Genomic DNA, 16,591 nt, shown 5'->3' with positions numbered 1-16,591 from the left:
CCTTACCCTTTTATATTCTTTTGTATAAAGCTGGGTCTGATAGAGTTAGGAGCTACAGATCTTCTGGGAGTGAGAGAGTGAATGAACTAAAAACACTGTTGATGTATATATTTCCCTTCCTTTGTTTTCCTTTTGAAGTTTAATGTAAATATAGCTTTCCGTAGCACTCTGTGTTTTACATTTTGTAATATTATGGATGTGTGTGTCTGTGAATGGATTAACTGCTTCTAGATCCTTGGGGTTTGGGTGATTGCTGCAGTGCAATTCGGGTTACCTACTTAATCCTCCCAGGGGGTGGTTTGGGGTGTGACAGAGCTTGATATCAGAGCGAGAACCTCTTTTTACATTCACGGACAGCAAAATAGGATTATTAACTTGCAAGAAAGTAAACATGTAATAAATAAATTAATAGGGGCACAAATGTAAATAATAAACAATAAAGAAAGATAGAACACTACTAATAAACTTTAATAAAAATTTAAAACCATGGCGGAAGCCATTACATAGATGTTCAATTGGAAGTACATAAGACAAAAAAAAAAAAAAAAACTACATAAAGTAAGACTGAAGTAAAAAAAAAAAGACCAAACCCTAGGTATGATACTGAAGCTGGAGGACTACCCCTGCGGAGGATCACCGCTCTGTGGATGCTGAGCCTGTTGAGAGTCAACCCAGTAGTAGGAATCCCAAAAATTAAGGCGCTGCTCAACGGAACCTACTCTCCCCTCCAGGGAAGTGAAACCCTGATCCATCTGTGTTGACATCTAGGTAAGCTGAGTGTGGAGACCTCGGAACTGTGCCATCATGTCTGACCAACCATAGGACTCAGGCACCTGAGGTGAACCCCATCGTGACCACCATGATGCAAACCATGCAGCAACAACAGGAGTTGCTGGGCCAAATGTCTACACAATTTGCAGCTATGATGCAACAGTGAGCAGTGCCACCACCACCACCCAACTGGCCGATACAATTTCCACCACCTGTGCCCCAACATGCGGCGGAGGGCTCTACAGATAAGGTGATGGAGAGATTCAAGAAGCTCCAGCCGCCCACATTTTCCAAGTTAAATTTTGAGGCAATGCAGTCAGAGCGGTGGATTAGCACCTTGGAAAAGGCATTCGACGTACTTGAGTGTATGGATGCGCAGAAACTAATATGTGCTAGATATCAGTTACAAAATGAGGCGGAAGCACGGTGGAAGGCAACTGAGCGTAATTTAGAAGCAGCTCATCCAAACCCCACCAGGGAGCAATTCAAAGAAGTCTTCTTTAAGAACTACTTTCCTGAGAGCTTTAGAAACAAGAAGGAAGCTGAGTTCTCTGCTCTCGTGCAAGGATCCAAGATCGTGCTGGACTACCAGCAGCAGTTCGAAGATTTGTTCCATTTCACCCCGGAGCACATGAAGGGGGAAGCTAGTAAAATAAAGAAATTTTAAAAAGGACTCAAACCAGAGATCGGGTCTATTCTGTCGGTCCTAGATATTCAGGACTACGCTCAAATGGTCGACAAGGCGAAGACTATGGAGGACAGATTAAAGGAGAAAGAGAAAGAGAAAGCTACAGCGTTGCCTGACTTGGGCAAGAGGCCAAGCAACTATTAGAATTTCGGATGGCCGAACAAGGTTTTTCGAAGAACTAGTTTGAGCCCCAGCCCGACTCAGTATCGTTGGCCAGACGTGGGCCAAACCCCTTTTCGCCCCACTTACAGCCGCCCTGCCCAACCTACTGCAAGCCATGCGACAACTATAGCTCCGCTGCCCGACCTGCAACGAGCCAAGCAAGCCAGGCCTCATTATCGATCGTGTTATCCAACAGATGCTATATGTGCCACAAAGCAGGACATATGGCCAGGGAATGCGTGCACAGCGGATACAACACATACTCACCAATATAATCCCACCTTCGACCCTTTCAGCCACGGGACAATCGGACTCGAGAAAAAGTGTTTGTGTTGACTAACGAAGAAGCGGAGGCAAATCCTGAGGTGATGATAGGTAAGTCCACCTAACACTACTAAATTGTACTAAATAACTTGTGGATGCAAGAAAGCTTAATTGCATCCTTATTTTATACAAATCCTAGGTACCCTGATTGTCTCGTCCGCCCCCGCATGAGTGTTATTCGACTCGAGTGCATCCCATTCTTTTGTTTCCAACATTTTTACGAGTAGGATGACCATTCAACCAAGGGACATTGGGCACGATGTAGTAGTTAGCACACTGACCGATAGTGTTGTGAGCCTGAAGGAAGTTTACGATCCCTGTCTGGTGGAAATTTACGGGAAGAACTTAACTGCCCGTTTGATTAAGTTTGATATGAAGGACTTTGACGTGATACTAGGCATGGATTGGCTATCCACCTATAGAGCGAAAGTCATGTGTGTAGAGAAGAAGATCACATTCAAGTTGAATGATGGCTCGACTTTCACCTACCAAAGTGAACCAATGAAAAAATCCAAAAGAATAACTTTATCCACCCTCCAGGCCCAAAAGTTGTTGAATGAAGGATGTCAATCATAGCCCCACCAAGCATGCAAAACAGGGCCAAAGGTTTCAGCTCATGCTTGGCTCAATCTGGATGTGTGTACCTAGCTCCAGGGGGCCCACTTGTGCATCCAAAGTGTGGATGACAGCAAGGGTGGTTGGGGTAGGGGTTCATGATGGTTTTTATTATATAAATACTATTTTGGGGCTATGGGTGAAGTCCCATAAGGTTTGGATTAGGTTTGGTCACAAATCAGCCACTGGGCCTTTCACTAGGCGTTTAGGCCAATCACCCAGTGCCTGTAGAGCATGGGATTCCAGGCTCTAAATCTGGTTTTGGCTGCTGGGTTGGCCCCAAATCGATTAAGGATGGGTCGTGGAGGGTTGTAATGCACAAGATGAGATAAATGAAAGGGGGTTATGGGGTTCTAATCAAGGTTGGCCAAATGGGTGCTAGTTTGGGTTCTGACATCACAAAGATGGTCAGGTCTAGCTGTAATCAAATGTATAACACCATTAACCTTGCCATTAACTTGAAACAGGTTGTATTTACTCATTAAAATAGCTAACTTAGGCTATAAACCAAACTACTTTACATGTATGCAAGGGTAGATGTCTCTAAGGCTCTATTCACCACATATATATGCATTTCATTACCTAACTATCCAAGTATCATGGCTGGAATTTGAAACTAGGTATAAACAGGTTATATTTAATACAAACAAGAATTAAAACTTGTGGAACCAAGCATGCATGCATGATCCATGGTTGTCCTAGCACTCTAGGTGGTGAATTCATAACATGCATACAAGGTATGGCTGCATAGCTTATGGATTTTGGGTTAAGCACATGGAACAGATATGAGTCATGGTGTATGAGGTGCATAGAGCTCAGGGTTGATTACCTAGGCTGTGGAGGAGTCGATCCTAAGCCCCAAGCTCATAATCCCTTCTTCTTCTCTTCTCTCTAATGTTGGAAACAGCAAGTAAAATGAAATAAGAGGGTCGGGCCCTCCTATTTATAGGCCCCATAGCACTAAGGCCTGTTTGGCCCTGCTGTTCCAAGGTCAAAATGCATTTTTAGGCTAATTCACCCTCATTTTAGCCATATAGGTGGGGTCCACAAGGTTCCAAAGGTAGGGAATGGTTCCTAAAATATCAATGCACATGTATGAGGTGGTTACACACCAAGGAACTGGTTCCCAAAGTTCTGGAATGAAAAACACATGCTTCAGCAACTCTGGGCCTTGCACTGGGCGTTTAGGTCAATTGCCCAATGCATCGCCCAAAGATTTCACTTGCAGAATTGGCTTGGATTGAAATGAAATTTCAGTTCATTTAGAGGCATAATTGGATTATGGTTCCTTCTAAGAAAAGTAAGCTCTATGAATCTAGTTTCTAGAAACATTTGAATCAAAGAAAATGAAGATTGGATTATGAAGTTATGTTATTTTTATTATACAAAGGTCAATCTGTCAAAGCAGCAGGATTCGATTTTGACAGCAACTTGAAATGAACTTTTAACTAACTTAGAGACATAACTAGGTAATGGCTTCTTCTAATAAAATGCAGCCGTATGAGTCTAGTTTCTAACAAAATTGGAACCAAGACAAATGGAGTTATATCATTTTAACTAAGAGAAGGTCAATCTGCAGAGTATCAGAATTTGATATTTATGTTGGGATTTAACATGCATGTATGGAATTGGGTTCTCATCATCAAATCAATCATGCAAATTGATATTTGAGTCTAAAAATGCTTTATCTAAAATATTCAAGGTGATGAGGGTCATCATTAGTTTAACCTAGAACTAGGATTAGGTCCTATGGTTGGGTTCTTTACCTTAGATTTTGGGAGCAATTTGATAGAATTCCAAGCTTGGCTTCTCACACTCAAAATAAGTTTAGAAGCCTAGGCCTCTCTTTTATTCTTCTTTCTTTCTTACTGAAACAGTGCCGAATCACCCCGTTGTTAATGTCTTCATGCATTAACCATCCCTAAATGTTTCATAGGCCAAATGTATCATATACTCGGATAGGGCCCTAGAATCAGGGGATGGTACCAACCTTAGATTGTACATTTGATGGTGAACTGTACAGTAGCAAGGGGTTGGCGTTTGCCCTCTTAATGGTATGTAGGTCCTCACCAACGGGGCTTCCTCATTAAGCTCAACCACGTGGTCAATACACCACAGTGTACTGGTAACTTTGACCTCGGGTTCCGGACCTTCAACAAAATTTCAAATTAGCCTGTATTTTTAGGCACAGGTTTAATAGCTACTACTTTAGCTTCATCTCCAGTTCCAACTTTGAGGGTGATCTCATTCCTTCTTGTCCTTCTGCTCTCCTGAAACCCCTGCAACTTATTACAAATGTGTGCGGTGGACCCAGAGTCCACACGCCACATGTTAGTTGGTCCAACCATAGTAAGAGATTCAGAAACAACAACAGATTCAAAAATACCTATCTCTGGTTTGTCCTTCTTCAAGGAAGCTAGGTACTCTTAGTAGTTTCTCTTCTAGTGTCCAGTCTTGCCACAATGGAAACACTTTCCTTTTTCAGCTTTGGCCTTTTCCTTCTGCACTCCTCCCTCTTTCACACCGGTTGACTTGCCTTGCTTTTCTTAGTCCTCTTCTTTTTCTTGTTCTTTGAACCCTGAGTACTCTTCTCAGTAACAAGAGAAACAACCTTATTTTTCTTAAGCGTACTTTCTGCTTCTATAAGCATGTTAGTAAGCTCAGAGACGTTATTAACCACTACTTTATTCATGTGGAAGTTCATGATAAAGGAGCTATAGGCGTCAGGAAGTGAGGCAAAGATAATCTCTATCTTGAAGTCCAACTCAAATAGAGTACCCTTATTCTCCAATCCAGAGAAGAGCTTGGTAAGCTTCATCATATGATCCTGGATTGTGGTACTGTCATGAATCTTTGCAAAGAACAGTACTGAGGAGATTTGTTGCGTGCAAGACTATCTTGCTTGCCAAAAGTCTGCTCTAAGTGTTCCATCACATCCTTGGCGGATTCCAGGTCATCACATGAGCTCTGGAGGTTCTTATTAATAGAGCTAAGAATATAGGCGGTGGCCAGAGCATCCTTCTCTTTGAAGGTCTCCCAAGCCACATAGTCATCACCTTCAGTGGTGTGGGGTAGGGGAGGTCCATCAGTAGAAATGACATGGTGGATCTTCTCTGCCTTTCAAACGAGTATAAGCTTTCGCTTCCACTTGAGGTAATTAGTCCCAGTCAGTCTATTGTCATTAAGTAGGGAACTGAGGGCGGTGTTGTTGGTCATATTGATGGTAATTAGGGTCTACAAATAACGTACAAGCAATTAATTAGCCACCATACCATCGAAATAATTAAGGAAACATGCATCACATTCCAATGGTAACTCACAAAATCAACATCCCTCTCAATCGAAAATGTGAATTGGAGTCTTCTAAGCCTTTAATATGCATAGCTTAGCCTTTCGGAGTTCACTATGTATATACTTTGATGTCAATACCCTAATATAAGGGTTGACCTATAATATACTTTGGCCACCTGAGTGACAGCTTAGCCTTTCGGAGTTCACTGTACACTCAAGTCAAGTAGGTACCTATCTGCTCAAAACAATTCATGGCTCTTAGGTAATGCTGACACTCAGGCTATACCTATTTAGATTGATTGTTTCTATCACGCCGGAGATGGGAGGATGCTACTTATCCATTGATCACTAAGGTTAGCCTTTCGGAGTTCCCATAGTGGTCTATGGATAGTCCATTCTCTCATCGTGATAGGAGGCCAGGGGATTCTAACTATTAAAGATTCCCGCACTATTACTTGCTTTACTTAATTGAGGGTAATAAGGCAATTTTAACATTACTATGCATTAACCATGTTACTCCTAACCATCATACATCACATGCATCTAGTAATGCGCACAAGCAAATATTACCCTATGTACTAACCTGTAGCAAACCATATAAAGCAAATAAAGCAAGCAATTATATTGTATGATCATGGGATTCTCGAAGGTCTTCAACTCCTTGAAACTTGAGAAGCTCCCACTCGAAACTTTGTCTTCCTTGAAGTCACCTTCCTCTTCTTTCATATCAAAGATCATCTCATGTCTTCAAGCGGTTACATCCATTGGACTTTAAACTTAAATTACATCTCATGAATTTAAAATAAAATTAAAATTTTACAACCATTTAGAAAACCTTGGGAAACCAACCGTTCAATTATAGTTTGCCCAAGGGGGATACAACCATTTAGAATGGGATAAGAAGATAGGGGGAAAATTAAGAAGTGACATAAATATAAAACAACCATCACATACTTAATGACCGTTCCATGCTACAAAACAAATGGTTAGATCAATTGCTCAAAATCAAAGTGCTAGTACCACATGAATTTCATAATCCCACTTTTAACTCTTTAAAAATGATTCAAGTATCAACTTTAATACCCAACACTTGGATATGTAATCTATACATGATAGGTAGGCATGTACTCAAAAAAGCATTGCATTCTCAATATTATCTCATAATAAAATACAATGAGGGAAAAATTGTAATTTCACACATACTTGTTTAATTACATAATTTCAAGAACTATTCTGAAATTTCTGTAATTAAATGATATTAGAATGAAAATGCATTTCGGTTCTCATAAAACTCGATGTCCAATCAATTCTCAATTAATCACACCAATTGGAACCTTAAATAAAAAAATAAAATTTGCATATATTTCATTAAAATATAGTTTTTTTATTTACAATTCGAGTCGATCCATGGGTCAACCCAAGGGGTCCAATCCACATGGACCGGCCCATGGGTCAAACCCATGTGAGTCAGCCCTTGGTTCGGCCCAAGGCCAAACCATGTGGGTCCCATGGGTCCAACCCATGTATTAATAAAATGGGTCCCATGGGTCAATTTGTAATTAAATAGAATCCTATTTTAATTTGAACTTTCCTAATCAAGATAAGATTCCTATTTAAAATCAATTTCCATTCATGAGAGAAAATAATTAGAGTTTGATTCTAAATAGGAAATCAGAATCCCACTCCTTTTAAATTCGCATTATATTATGAGCAACTTAATTAGATTTAGATTTCTATCCAAAATAGGAAATTAATTCAAATACAAGTTTCCTAATCTAATTAGGCAATCTTGCTCACAAATCCAACTTTCCTAATCTAATTAGGAAACTTTGCTAAAAGTCTTATTGTGTTCAAAACACAATTAGAGCATCTTCAAGTAATCTCCATTAAAATAGCTTCAACTAGAACTCCATTAATGGAGCTTACAAGATGAAATTTGACATGAAGAAGATGAACCTTTTAAATCTACATCACATGCACACATAAAAAATTTCGAAAATCATCATCTTCCCCAACCCCCATGGACCTTTTTTTTTTTTTTTTTGAGATGCAAGGGCCACTGCCTGCCTGCGCGCTGGCCGTGGCTTGCAGCCGTGGGGACGCAGGACTGCGCCTGCACATGACCACCCGACCCATACGTACTGACAAGCTGGCCAGCAGGCACAACTGACAGGCCATGCCTGCTTGCCGCGGCTACCGGCCAGCGATTCCAACTGATGTGGCCCCTTCTCCTTCGTTTCATATATTATCAACTTTGAATTTTGAGTACAATACTCAAAATTCAAAAAAACTCAAAACACAATAATGGAGGAGGAAGAAGAAGAAGAAGATTGCAAGTTGATTTTGACATGTGTTTAATGAAGAACCTACGCTCTGATACCAATTGTTAGTGGCGGTGGAAGCGATGAGATTCTCATGTAATCACAAATTTTTATGAGCATTCAAGGATCTCAATAAACACATTAATGTACTAATCTCAAGGGGAGAGCAAGGTCACCTAGAACATTCAAATGGTGTGTTCCTCTAAAGGAATGCAACACTTGAAGAAGATCTCCTAAGCTTGCTTCACCTCCAATGGCCAATAGTGCTTGAGGAAGAAGAAGACTCTTTTTCTCTCTCTAAGCTCTCTCACAATTTTGTGCAAATTGTTCTAATGATTTTTTCTCTATGATCATCATCAATCATCTTTGGCCTTAGGTCTCTTTATATATATAGAGGCCTAATTGAGGAGGAGGCAAACATACGGTCCAGATCTAACCAAGTGGTGTGATCCTAAAGGGTAGCCCATAAGATTATCCTAAATTACACATAAGGATAAAACTTATCCAAAATTATAGTAAAGGAAGATCCTTCCATGGTGTAACCTGAAAAACCCCTTGCGGTAGTCCCCACACTACTAACACCTATAATAGGCCATTGCAACCATAGAATAAATGTCACCGCCATAATTCCGGTCATTATAATTTATCATGAGAGTATGGGGAACTTTGATTGGCCATAAAACTCTTTGTAAACTCTTTTCCAAAATACATTTGATTTAATATTAATAAAATAAAATACTCTTTACAAACACTTTATAAAATACCAAGGCCTTAGATTTGGCACAATCAAATCAATTCGCTCTTTTTTTGGTGTTCTCCCTTTACGGGCAGTGAAAACTTTATTGAGCATCACATCCATAACTATTTACATTGTGCACACAGCGGCCGATATATAGTCAGTCCTTTCGGTAGACATCAACCATTGACACACGATAAATGTACAGAACATAAATAAAATGGCAAGTGTCTCTCAAGTACAGAGAAAATAACAACCAGAGATTCTCGTTGCAACTACAACTTGACGGTGAATAATTTGGGAATCCCCATGGATCATGTTCAACACAAAATGTGCCTATATTTATATTTTGGTCCAATCACTATTATACGAATGTAAAATATAGCAACCATAGAACAGATTGCCCAAATCTATCCATAGTTGTGAACAAAACGGTTTGAATTGGGCAGATGCAATATACAATTATGACAAGCACATAATTAAATAAAACTAAATTAATTAATTTAATCAAATTAAATTGGGTTTGATGGACACATAAACGTTACATTCAACATGTTCGACTCACTCCTTCGGGTCTGCAGGTAAGTCCATAGATTCCTTTGCTTCATGTTCTTTTGAATTCACTTATTTGGTTGCCAACTATCACTTGTGTGCTAAGGCCCCGACTGGTGTCGAGCCTTATGAGGCTAGGGACACCACTGGTACTGTTGCTGCTAATGTCTGTACAATGACTCAGGGAGCTACTTCGTTTGAGTCCACTCCTAGGATGGCACCTTCCCCTACTAGCAATACTAGGGCTAGATCGTCTTTGGTACCCTCGTGTTCGCATAAGGTGCTGGATGCTTTCTTCCCAGTGCCTAGGTGGTCCTTTGTCTATTAGGCAGGGAGATGCCCATTCCTCTGCCTTCTTCTTCGGTGGCCGACTTTCCATGTAGCTTTGACTTTGTAAGTCTCTTGATCTTGCATTGGATTTGAATTTCCCTTCTTGTGTAATGGCTGACCATCGGTGTTGGTGCAGGTCCCTAGTTATAGATACGATGGTTTATTGGGGATGGTCGTTGGATTGAAGGAACTCACCGCCTCTCAGAGCGAGCGAATTCTCCAACTACTAAGTTGCTTCTTGCATTGTGTTGTTACCTGCATGGTTAGCATATAACAAAAATGTATGATGATGCTAATGCTTAACATGTGATGCAAGAAGGTGACATTCTGGGGTACGAGGTGACTACCAACCAGCTCCAGAAGGAAAGGGATGAGGCTTTAGCTACTACTCAGCTTGCCCCAGCTACAAAGGCTCCAGTGTCAGAGGCTCCTGCGATCCAGATCGATGATCCCATAGATGGTCATGATGCGCGGGTCAAGGATGAGCGGGAAGAGGGCAGGAGCGAGAGTGATGACGACGAGGAGGATGGTGGCGACGCTGATGAGGATGGAGATGGAGATGGATCAGATGAGGATGAGGCGACACAATAGATTTTTTTGTTTTTTGGAAGTGTAAGGATGATAAATGGTTTTGGGCCTTTGAGCCCTATAAATACTTTTTGAATGATTTTAATCCATTTTGATATAATTTTATGATTTTCGATCAAATGTGTAGTTGGATAGGTCACAATAGGATATATGGATGTGAATGTGATGTGGATTGGTCCATCGTGACCCTAGGAACCCACTGATGTAGTGCGAACTGTCCAAAAATGTATAAATTAAACTTAAGCTGAAAATCTACAGTATCGACATCGAGCTGCTGTCGATTGATAGTGAAGGGTCTTCTCTCGACATCGAAGGGGATATTATGGGTGTCGAGTACCATTAATTGACTGTCGAACTAACTTAGATAGTAAAAATGCACTGCTCGACAGTGAACCATCTGAGACCAACATCGAAGTGGATTCCTCGACAGAATTTCGATGTCAATGAGACCATAGTTCACTGTCGTCACTGTCGACTTCGTGCTTCCAATTCTGATTTGTTTCCTTTTTTAAATGCCCAGTTACGGGATTTTTTTGATTCCCCTTCCCTTCTTGAGCCTTTACTCGTCCTTGGGGCTACATTTAGGGGGCCTAAGGAGTGTGGAATCCCTTGTTCTTCCTTTCCCTTGCTCTTGGTGTGTTTCCTTGGGATTTTTCTCTTCCTTTTTTTTTCTATTTTGCTGTTTTTGTTATTTTCCTCGATCAATGGACAAGGCTTTGAGTTCATGGATGGATTCCATGCTAAGAGATGATCGTGAAGCCTTGGGGAGGGTGCATCTCCAGCCTTTGATGGGTATGAAGAATATGACACTTGCATAGGACTTGCTTCGAGGTGTTTTTCGCTATTGGGTCGCAGAGATACATGTGTTCCGCTTTGGTACAGCTGAGGTATGTCCAATTTATGAGAAATTTCGTGCATGGTTTCTCTCTCCTCATCATGGTGCCATGATACGTCCCCTCTTGAAGGACGACTATTCCAAAGACATCATGTCCTTCTTTGGATTGGCAAAGGGACGTCTTCCCCATATGGTCATCGTATCGACGTCTTGGATATTATTCTCCTCTTTGCGGGTCAACATAGGGGTGACCATGGTTTCATGGAGTGTAGGATGAGAGCTTTCTTATTCTGTCTTATTGCTCAATTCCTTCTTCGCTCTGATGCTTGTGAGGCTTCCCCTGTCCTGATGGAGGTGGCCAAGCAAATCTAGCGGGGTGGCGACATCGTTCCTACTGCCTTGGCAAAAAACAATGAGAGGGTTGGACATCTTGAGCGGGAGTCATACTCCATGTAGTGAAGTCTTTGGTGGTAGCCCATACTTGTTGTAGGTATGTTCTTCTCCTTGTCGTTTTCCTTTCTTTTTCTCTACCATGCATTTAGAACTACCCTTGCTTCTATTTGTATAGCAGATTTGGCTTTGTGAGAGGTTGCAATTTGTGAAGCCGATGAGAGGAGACTTCAAGATTAAGCATTATCACCTCCATTTAGTAGTAATGGAATATCATCATTGGGACACTTAGGAGCGTGCTCTATCCCGCATTTCTTCTGATGACATTCGTTAGCAGTCTCTTGGTGGCCTATTGATGCCCCGGTGCTGAACTCTTTAGGGTGTAACTATGTGCGCCTGATGGGGTTAGATCACACTTCGTTCTATATACCCAATCGACTGTGTTGACAGTATGGACTGACTTAGGATGTGCCTGGGGCATTGGTGAATTTGTATCCACCAAAACAGTTGGACAAGGAGTTAGTGGCAAGGATTGCAAGTTTTTGGCGATCCAAGACAATACTGAAGACTACGAGAGTTGTTGATGATGGTGGGATGACTACTAGGTATGAAGACTGAGTGAAGACTCAAGGAAAGAAGAAAGAGAAGACTGTAAGGAGGAAGTTGGCATGGGATTAGAAGGAGACTTCTAGCTCTTCAAGTTCCAAGCATTCCAGGGATTGGAAGAGGATGATGGGGAAGACATGGATGATCCGATTGTTTTGAAGGCAAGGATCGCCAAGTTGTAGAAGAAAGTAGAAGATTTGAGCTATTATGTTGTTTTGATTGCCAATAGTAGTTTATTTTTTTGAAATATTGCTTATTATTATTTTTAGAACTTTGAAATGGATCAAACTTTGAACTTGATTGATGATTATTTTTTTTATGTGATGTTACCGGTCCTGATGTTGTTTCATCAAGATGCCTACGTACCCTTAAGTTTTTAAGAGATTAAGTCAAACATAATTCCGTTGTTTAGGAAACTTTAGACATAGTATTTTTTTTAGCTGATCCAGGTTTGTCAAGTAAGGAAGCTCCCATCTAGATCCACTACTTATACTACCTAGCTGGGTAGTATTTCCTTGATCATGTAAGGGCCACTCCAATTGAGCCTAAATTTACCTCGTGGATCGTGTATGGATGCTTGTTGCTCCTTAAGCACTAGATCACCAATGGATAGTTGGCGTGGTACAATTTTCTTGTTGAATGTTTGCATCATCCTTTGTTAGTATTTCTTTATGTGATCGATGGCACGCATCATTTTCTCATCAATGAGGTTTAGTTCCTAAAATCTAGTCTTGATCCATTCTGCTTCTGGAATTTCACTATCCATCATAATCTAAAGAGAGGGTATCTCTAATTCGACTGGAAGGACTGCTTCCATTCCATAAACTAGTGAGTAGGGTGTTGCCCTAGTCAAAGTTCGAATGGATGTTCTGTATGCCCAAAGTGCATAGGGTGGCTTGTCAGCCCAATCATTGTGTTTATCGACCATCTTCTATATTATCCTCTTGATGTTCTTGTTGGCAAATTCCACTGCACCATTGGTTTGACGTCTGTAGGGTGATGATGCATGCCTTTGAATGTTCATCTTGTCGTATAGCTTATTCATTTCTCCTTTGAAGTGGGATCCTTGATCTGATATGAACTCATGAGGGACTTCATATCGACATATGATGTTGTTGCTAATGAATTTAGCCACCTTAGCTACCGTTAGTTTGTCATAAGATTGTGCTTCCACCCATTTAGTGAAGTAATCAATGACTACTAGAATGTACTCGTGACCATTAGAGGATTTAGGGACCACTTCACCAATGACGTCAATGCCCCAACTGGCGAATGGCCATGGTGAGCTTAAAGTGTGTAACTCTAAAGTTTGTGTATGTATGAGGTTGTCAAATAACTGATACTTATGACACTTCTTTACTTCGGCTTCCATGGTGTTTCATTAATATCCTTGTCAAAGGATCTTTTTGGTAATCATCCTTGCATTCATGTGAGGCCCACATATGTCATGGTGAATTTGATCCATGACTAGTCTTGATTGTTCTTCATTAACACATAATAGTTGTACTTTGTCATACGACCTCTTGTACATAATGTCTTCTAATACAATGAATTGTGTAACATATCTCCTCATGAAACGCTTTTCCTTGGTCATATCATCCTTAGGGTATCGTCCTTCGCTGATGAAATCCACTATGTTTGCGTACCATGGTCTTCTATCAACCATCAGGGCATGGATGTGATTGATATATGCCGGTTGATGTCTTAGATTGATTGAGAATGGATGTACCTTTGTTTTGGATTCCATCTCAACCACGGATACCAAAGTTGCTAGTGCATCGGCAACTGATTGTTATCTATTGGCAGGTAGGAGAAAGTGATCTCTTCGAAGTCCCTAGATAGCATTTCAACATGCTCCTAATAAGGAATTAACTTTTCATCCTTAGTTTTCTATTTTCCTTCTATTTGGCATATGACCAAGGAAGAATCCCCATAGACTTCTAGTATTTTAAGCCCTATTGATAAGGTGGCCTCAAGTCCTATGGCGCAAGCTTCGTGTTCAGCCACGTTGTTGGTGCAGTCAAAGTTTGGCTTAAACGCCCAGGACATATGAGTTCCATCGGGAGTGATTAGTAGTATGCCAGCTCCACAACCCTTGTGATTGGCTGCTCCATCAAATAGTAACTACCAAACTGTATCGGCTTCCTCTGGTTCCAAATGTGCGATATCCTCGTTAGGAAATACATCTTCCAATGGTCTAGTTTTAAGGGTTGGATGTGGTGGTAAGTGATCAACAATTGCTCGTCCTTTGATTGATTTTTGTGTCACATGCATGACGTCAAATTCTGATAATAAGAGCAACCATCATGCTAACCTTCCTGCCAAGGTAGGTTTCTCGAATAGGTACTTGATTGGATCCATCCTCAAGATCATAAACACTTGGTGGCCTATCATGTAACGCCTCAACCGCCTTGTGGCCCAAATCAAAGCCGTGTAGACTTTCTCTAGTGGTCTATATCTAGTTTCATAGTCCACAAATGTCTTGCTCAGGTAGTATAGGCCTGTTCTGTCTTGCCGTCTTCTTGAAGTTGTGCTAACATTGCTTCCATGGCCCTGTCTATTATTGATAGGTACAACAATAAAGGTTTGCCGCATATCGGTGGTGCCAATACCAATGGGTTGGCCAAGTATTCTCTGATTGCATCAAACGTTGCGTGACATCGCTCCTTTCATTCCTTTGGTTCATTCTTCTTAAGTATCCTTAAGATTGGTTCTCACACCATGGTTAACTAAGAAATGAACCGACAAATGTAATGGATTCTCCCAAGAAATCCTCTAATTTAATTTTTGGTTTTAGGTGGTGGCATGTCCATAATTGCCTTGATCTTGGTGGGGTCGACCTCAATGCCCCTGTGGCTGACTATGAACCCTAAAAGTTTTCTAGTTGTTGTTCCAAATACAGACTTCTGGGGGTTTAGCCTTAGCTTGTATGTCTTAATTTTTTCGAAGAATTTTCTTAAGGCTTTAACATACCCCTCACGTTCCTTTGACTTAACGATCATGTCGTCGACATAGACCTCGACCTCTTTGTGTATTACGTCATGTAAAATGGTGGTTGCCACCCTTTGATAGATTGCCTTGGCATTCTTAAGCCCAGACAACATTATCCTGTAACAATATGTTCCCCATTGAGTTATGAAAGATATCTTTTGCATGTCTTCGGGTGTCATCTTGATTTGATTGTACCCTGAGAATCTGTCCATTTAAGATGAAAGGGCGTGCTTGGCTGTATTGTCTACAAGTATATCAATGTCAAGTAGGGGAAAATCATCCTTTGGGCTTACTTTGTTCAGGTCCCTAAAGTCTACACACATTCGTACTCGCCCATCTTTCTTGGGTACCAGCACAATGTTGGCCAACCATTTAGGGTATTCTGTCACTTTTAGAAATCCTGCTTCAAGTTGTTTAGTGACTTCTTCTTCGATCCTCAAGATCCATTCTAGTCTTATCCGTTTGAGTTTTTGTTTTACTTGTTTCATACTAAGGTATAAAGGTAGACGGTGTGTGACAATGTTGGTGTCAATTCTGGGAATGTCGTCGTATGACCATGTGAACACTTCCATGTATTCTTTTAAGAGTTCAATCATAGATTGGACCTCTTATTCATTCAAAGTTGAGCCAATTTTTATTTCTCTTGAAAATTCTAATGATCCTAAATTGATGGTTTTAAAGCTCTAAGGGATTGGTCAAGCTCTTTTCTCTTTATTTTGTTGAATTATTTTTAGGAGATCAGGTGGACGATCATTAAACAATTCATCCTCATTTATGTGAGAGAGAATAGGCACAATGTAACCAGAAGAAAGTAATTCAGTGAAATCAAATTCAAGGTCTACACCGGACTCAGACATGGACTTAGAAGAACTAGAAGAAGAACTGGACTGGGACTCAGACTCAAAACTGAAACTAGAAGAGCTGAAATGTAAACTAGGACTAGGACTAAAACTGTCAACACCTTCGTAGAAGTGGTACTCCAGAAACTGGGTCCAATTTAGTAAAGCTCCTTCAGCTAGGTAGATCATTGCTTATGGATTTGGATTCAAATCTTCAGGACCATCTAGTGCAGTGATCACTCCTTTGAATAGGTCTTCAACATGAAAAGAAGCTGCTTCATCTTGCCAGTCTTTGTTGGAGTCCATATGATCTTCTTGAAGGATCTCCAACCAGTCCATTTGATCTGTACAGAAGATTTCAAGACTGGGCATTAGTTTTTGAGAGATTTCATCAAACCATGGTTCATTAAATCCACGATAAGGGAGGGTATCCCCTTCTTTGATGTAATATCTGCTAAGAGTTGTAGGGTAAGGTGTAGTGACGTTTACCTTAGCTTTTGGGCTCTTTGACTTCTTTACCTTCTTGTACTTCTTGGGGTCCTCTTGGTATAG

The 16,591-nt window shown here is 40.7% G+C and overlaps 2 protein-coding genes across 2 annotated transcripts; one reads left to right on the top strand and one right to left on the bottom strand.

Moving 5' to 3' along the window:
- The first annotated feature begins 1,024 nt into the window (after nt 1-1,024).
- LOC122655187 lies at nt 1,025-1,438 on the top strand. Its single transcript, XM_043849402.1, has one exon. The coding sequence runs from the start codon at nt 1,025-1,027 to the stop codon at nt 1,436-1,438; it is 414 nt and encodes a 137-aa protein (XP_043705337.1).
- Nucleotides 1,439-13,140: 11,702 nt separating this feature from the next.
- On the bottom strand, nt 13,141-16,228 carry LOC122655186. The gene is made up of 3 exons (XM_043849401.1): nt 15,960-16,228; nt 15,183-15,317; nt 13,141-13,474 (listed from the first exon to the last, which is right to left on the bottom strand). Exons 1-3 carry the CDS (start codon nt 16,226-16,228, stop codon nt 13,141-13,143), a joined length of 738 nt encoding a protein of 245 aa, XP_043705336.1.
- Nucleotides 16,229-16,591: the final 363 nt, after the last annotated feature.

This window comes from Telopea speciosissima, chromosome 3, assembly GCF_018873765.1.
Source record: "Telopea speciosissima isolate NSW1024214 ecotype Mountain lineage chromosome 3, Tspe_v1, whole genome shotgun sequence".
Taxonomy (NCBI): Eukaryota; Viridiplantae; Streptophyta; class Magnoliopsida; order Proteales; family Proteaceae; genus Telopea; species Telopea speciosissima.
Note: the sequence above shows the minus strand (reverse complement) of the source record. Positions and strands in the feature narration are given on the sequence as shown.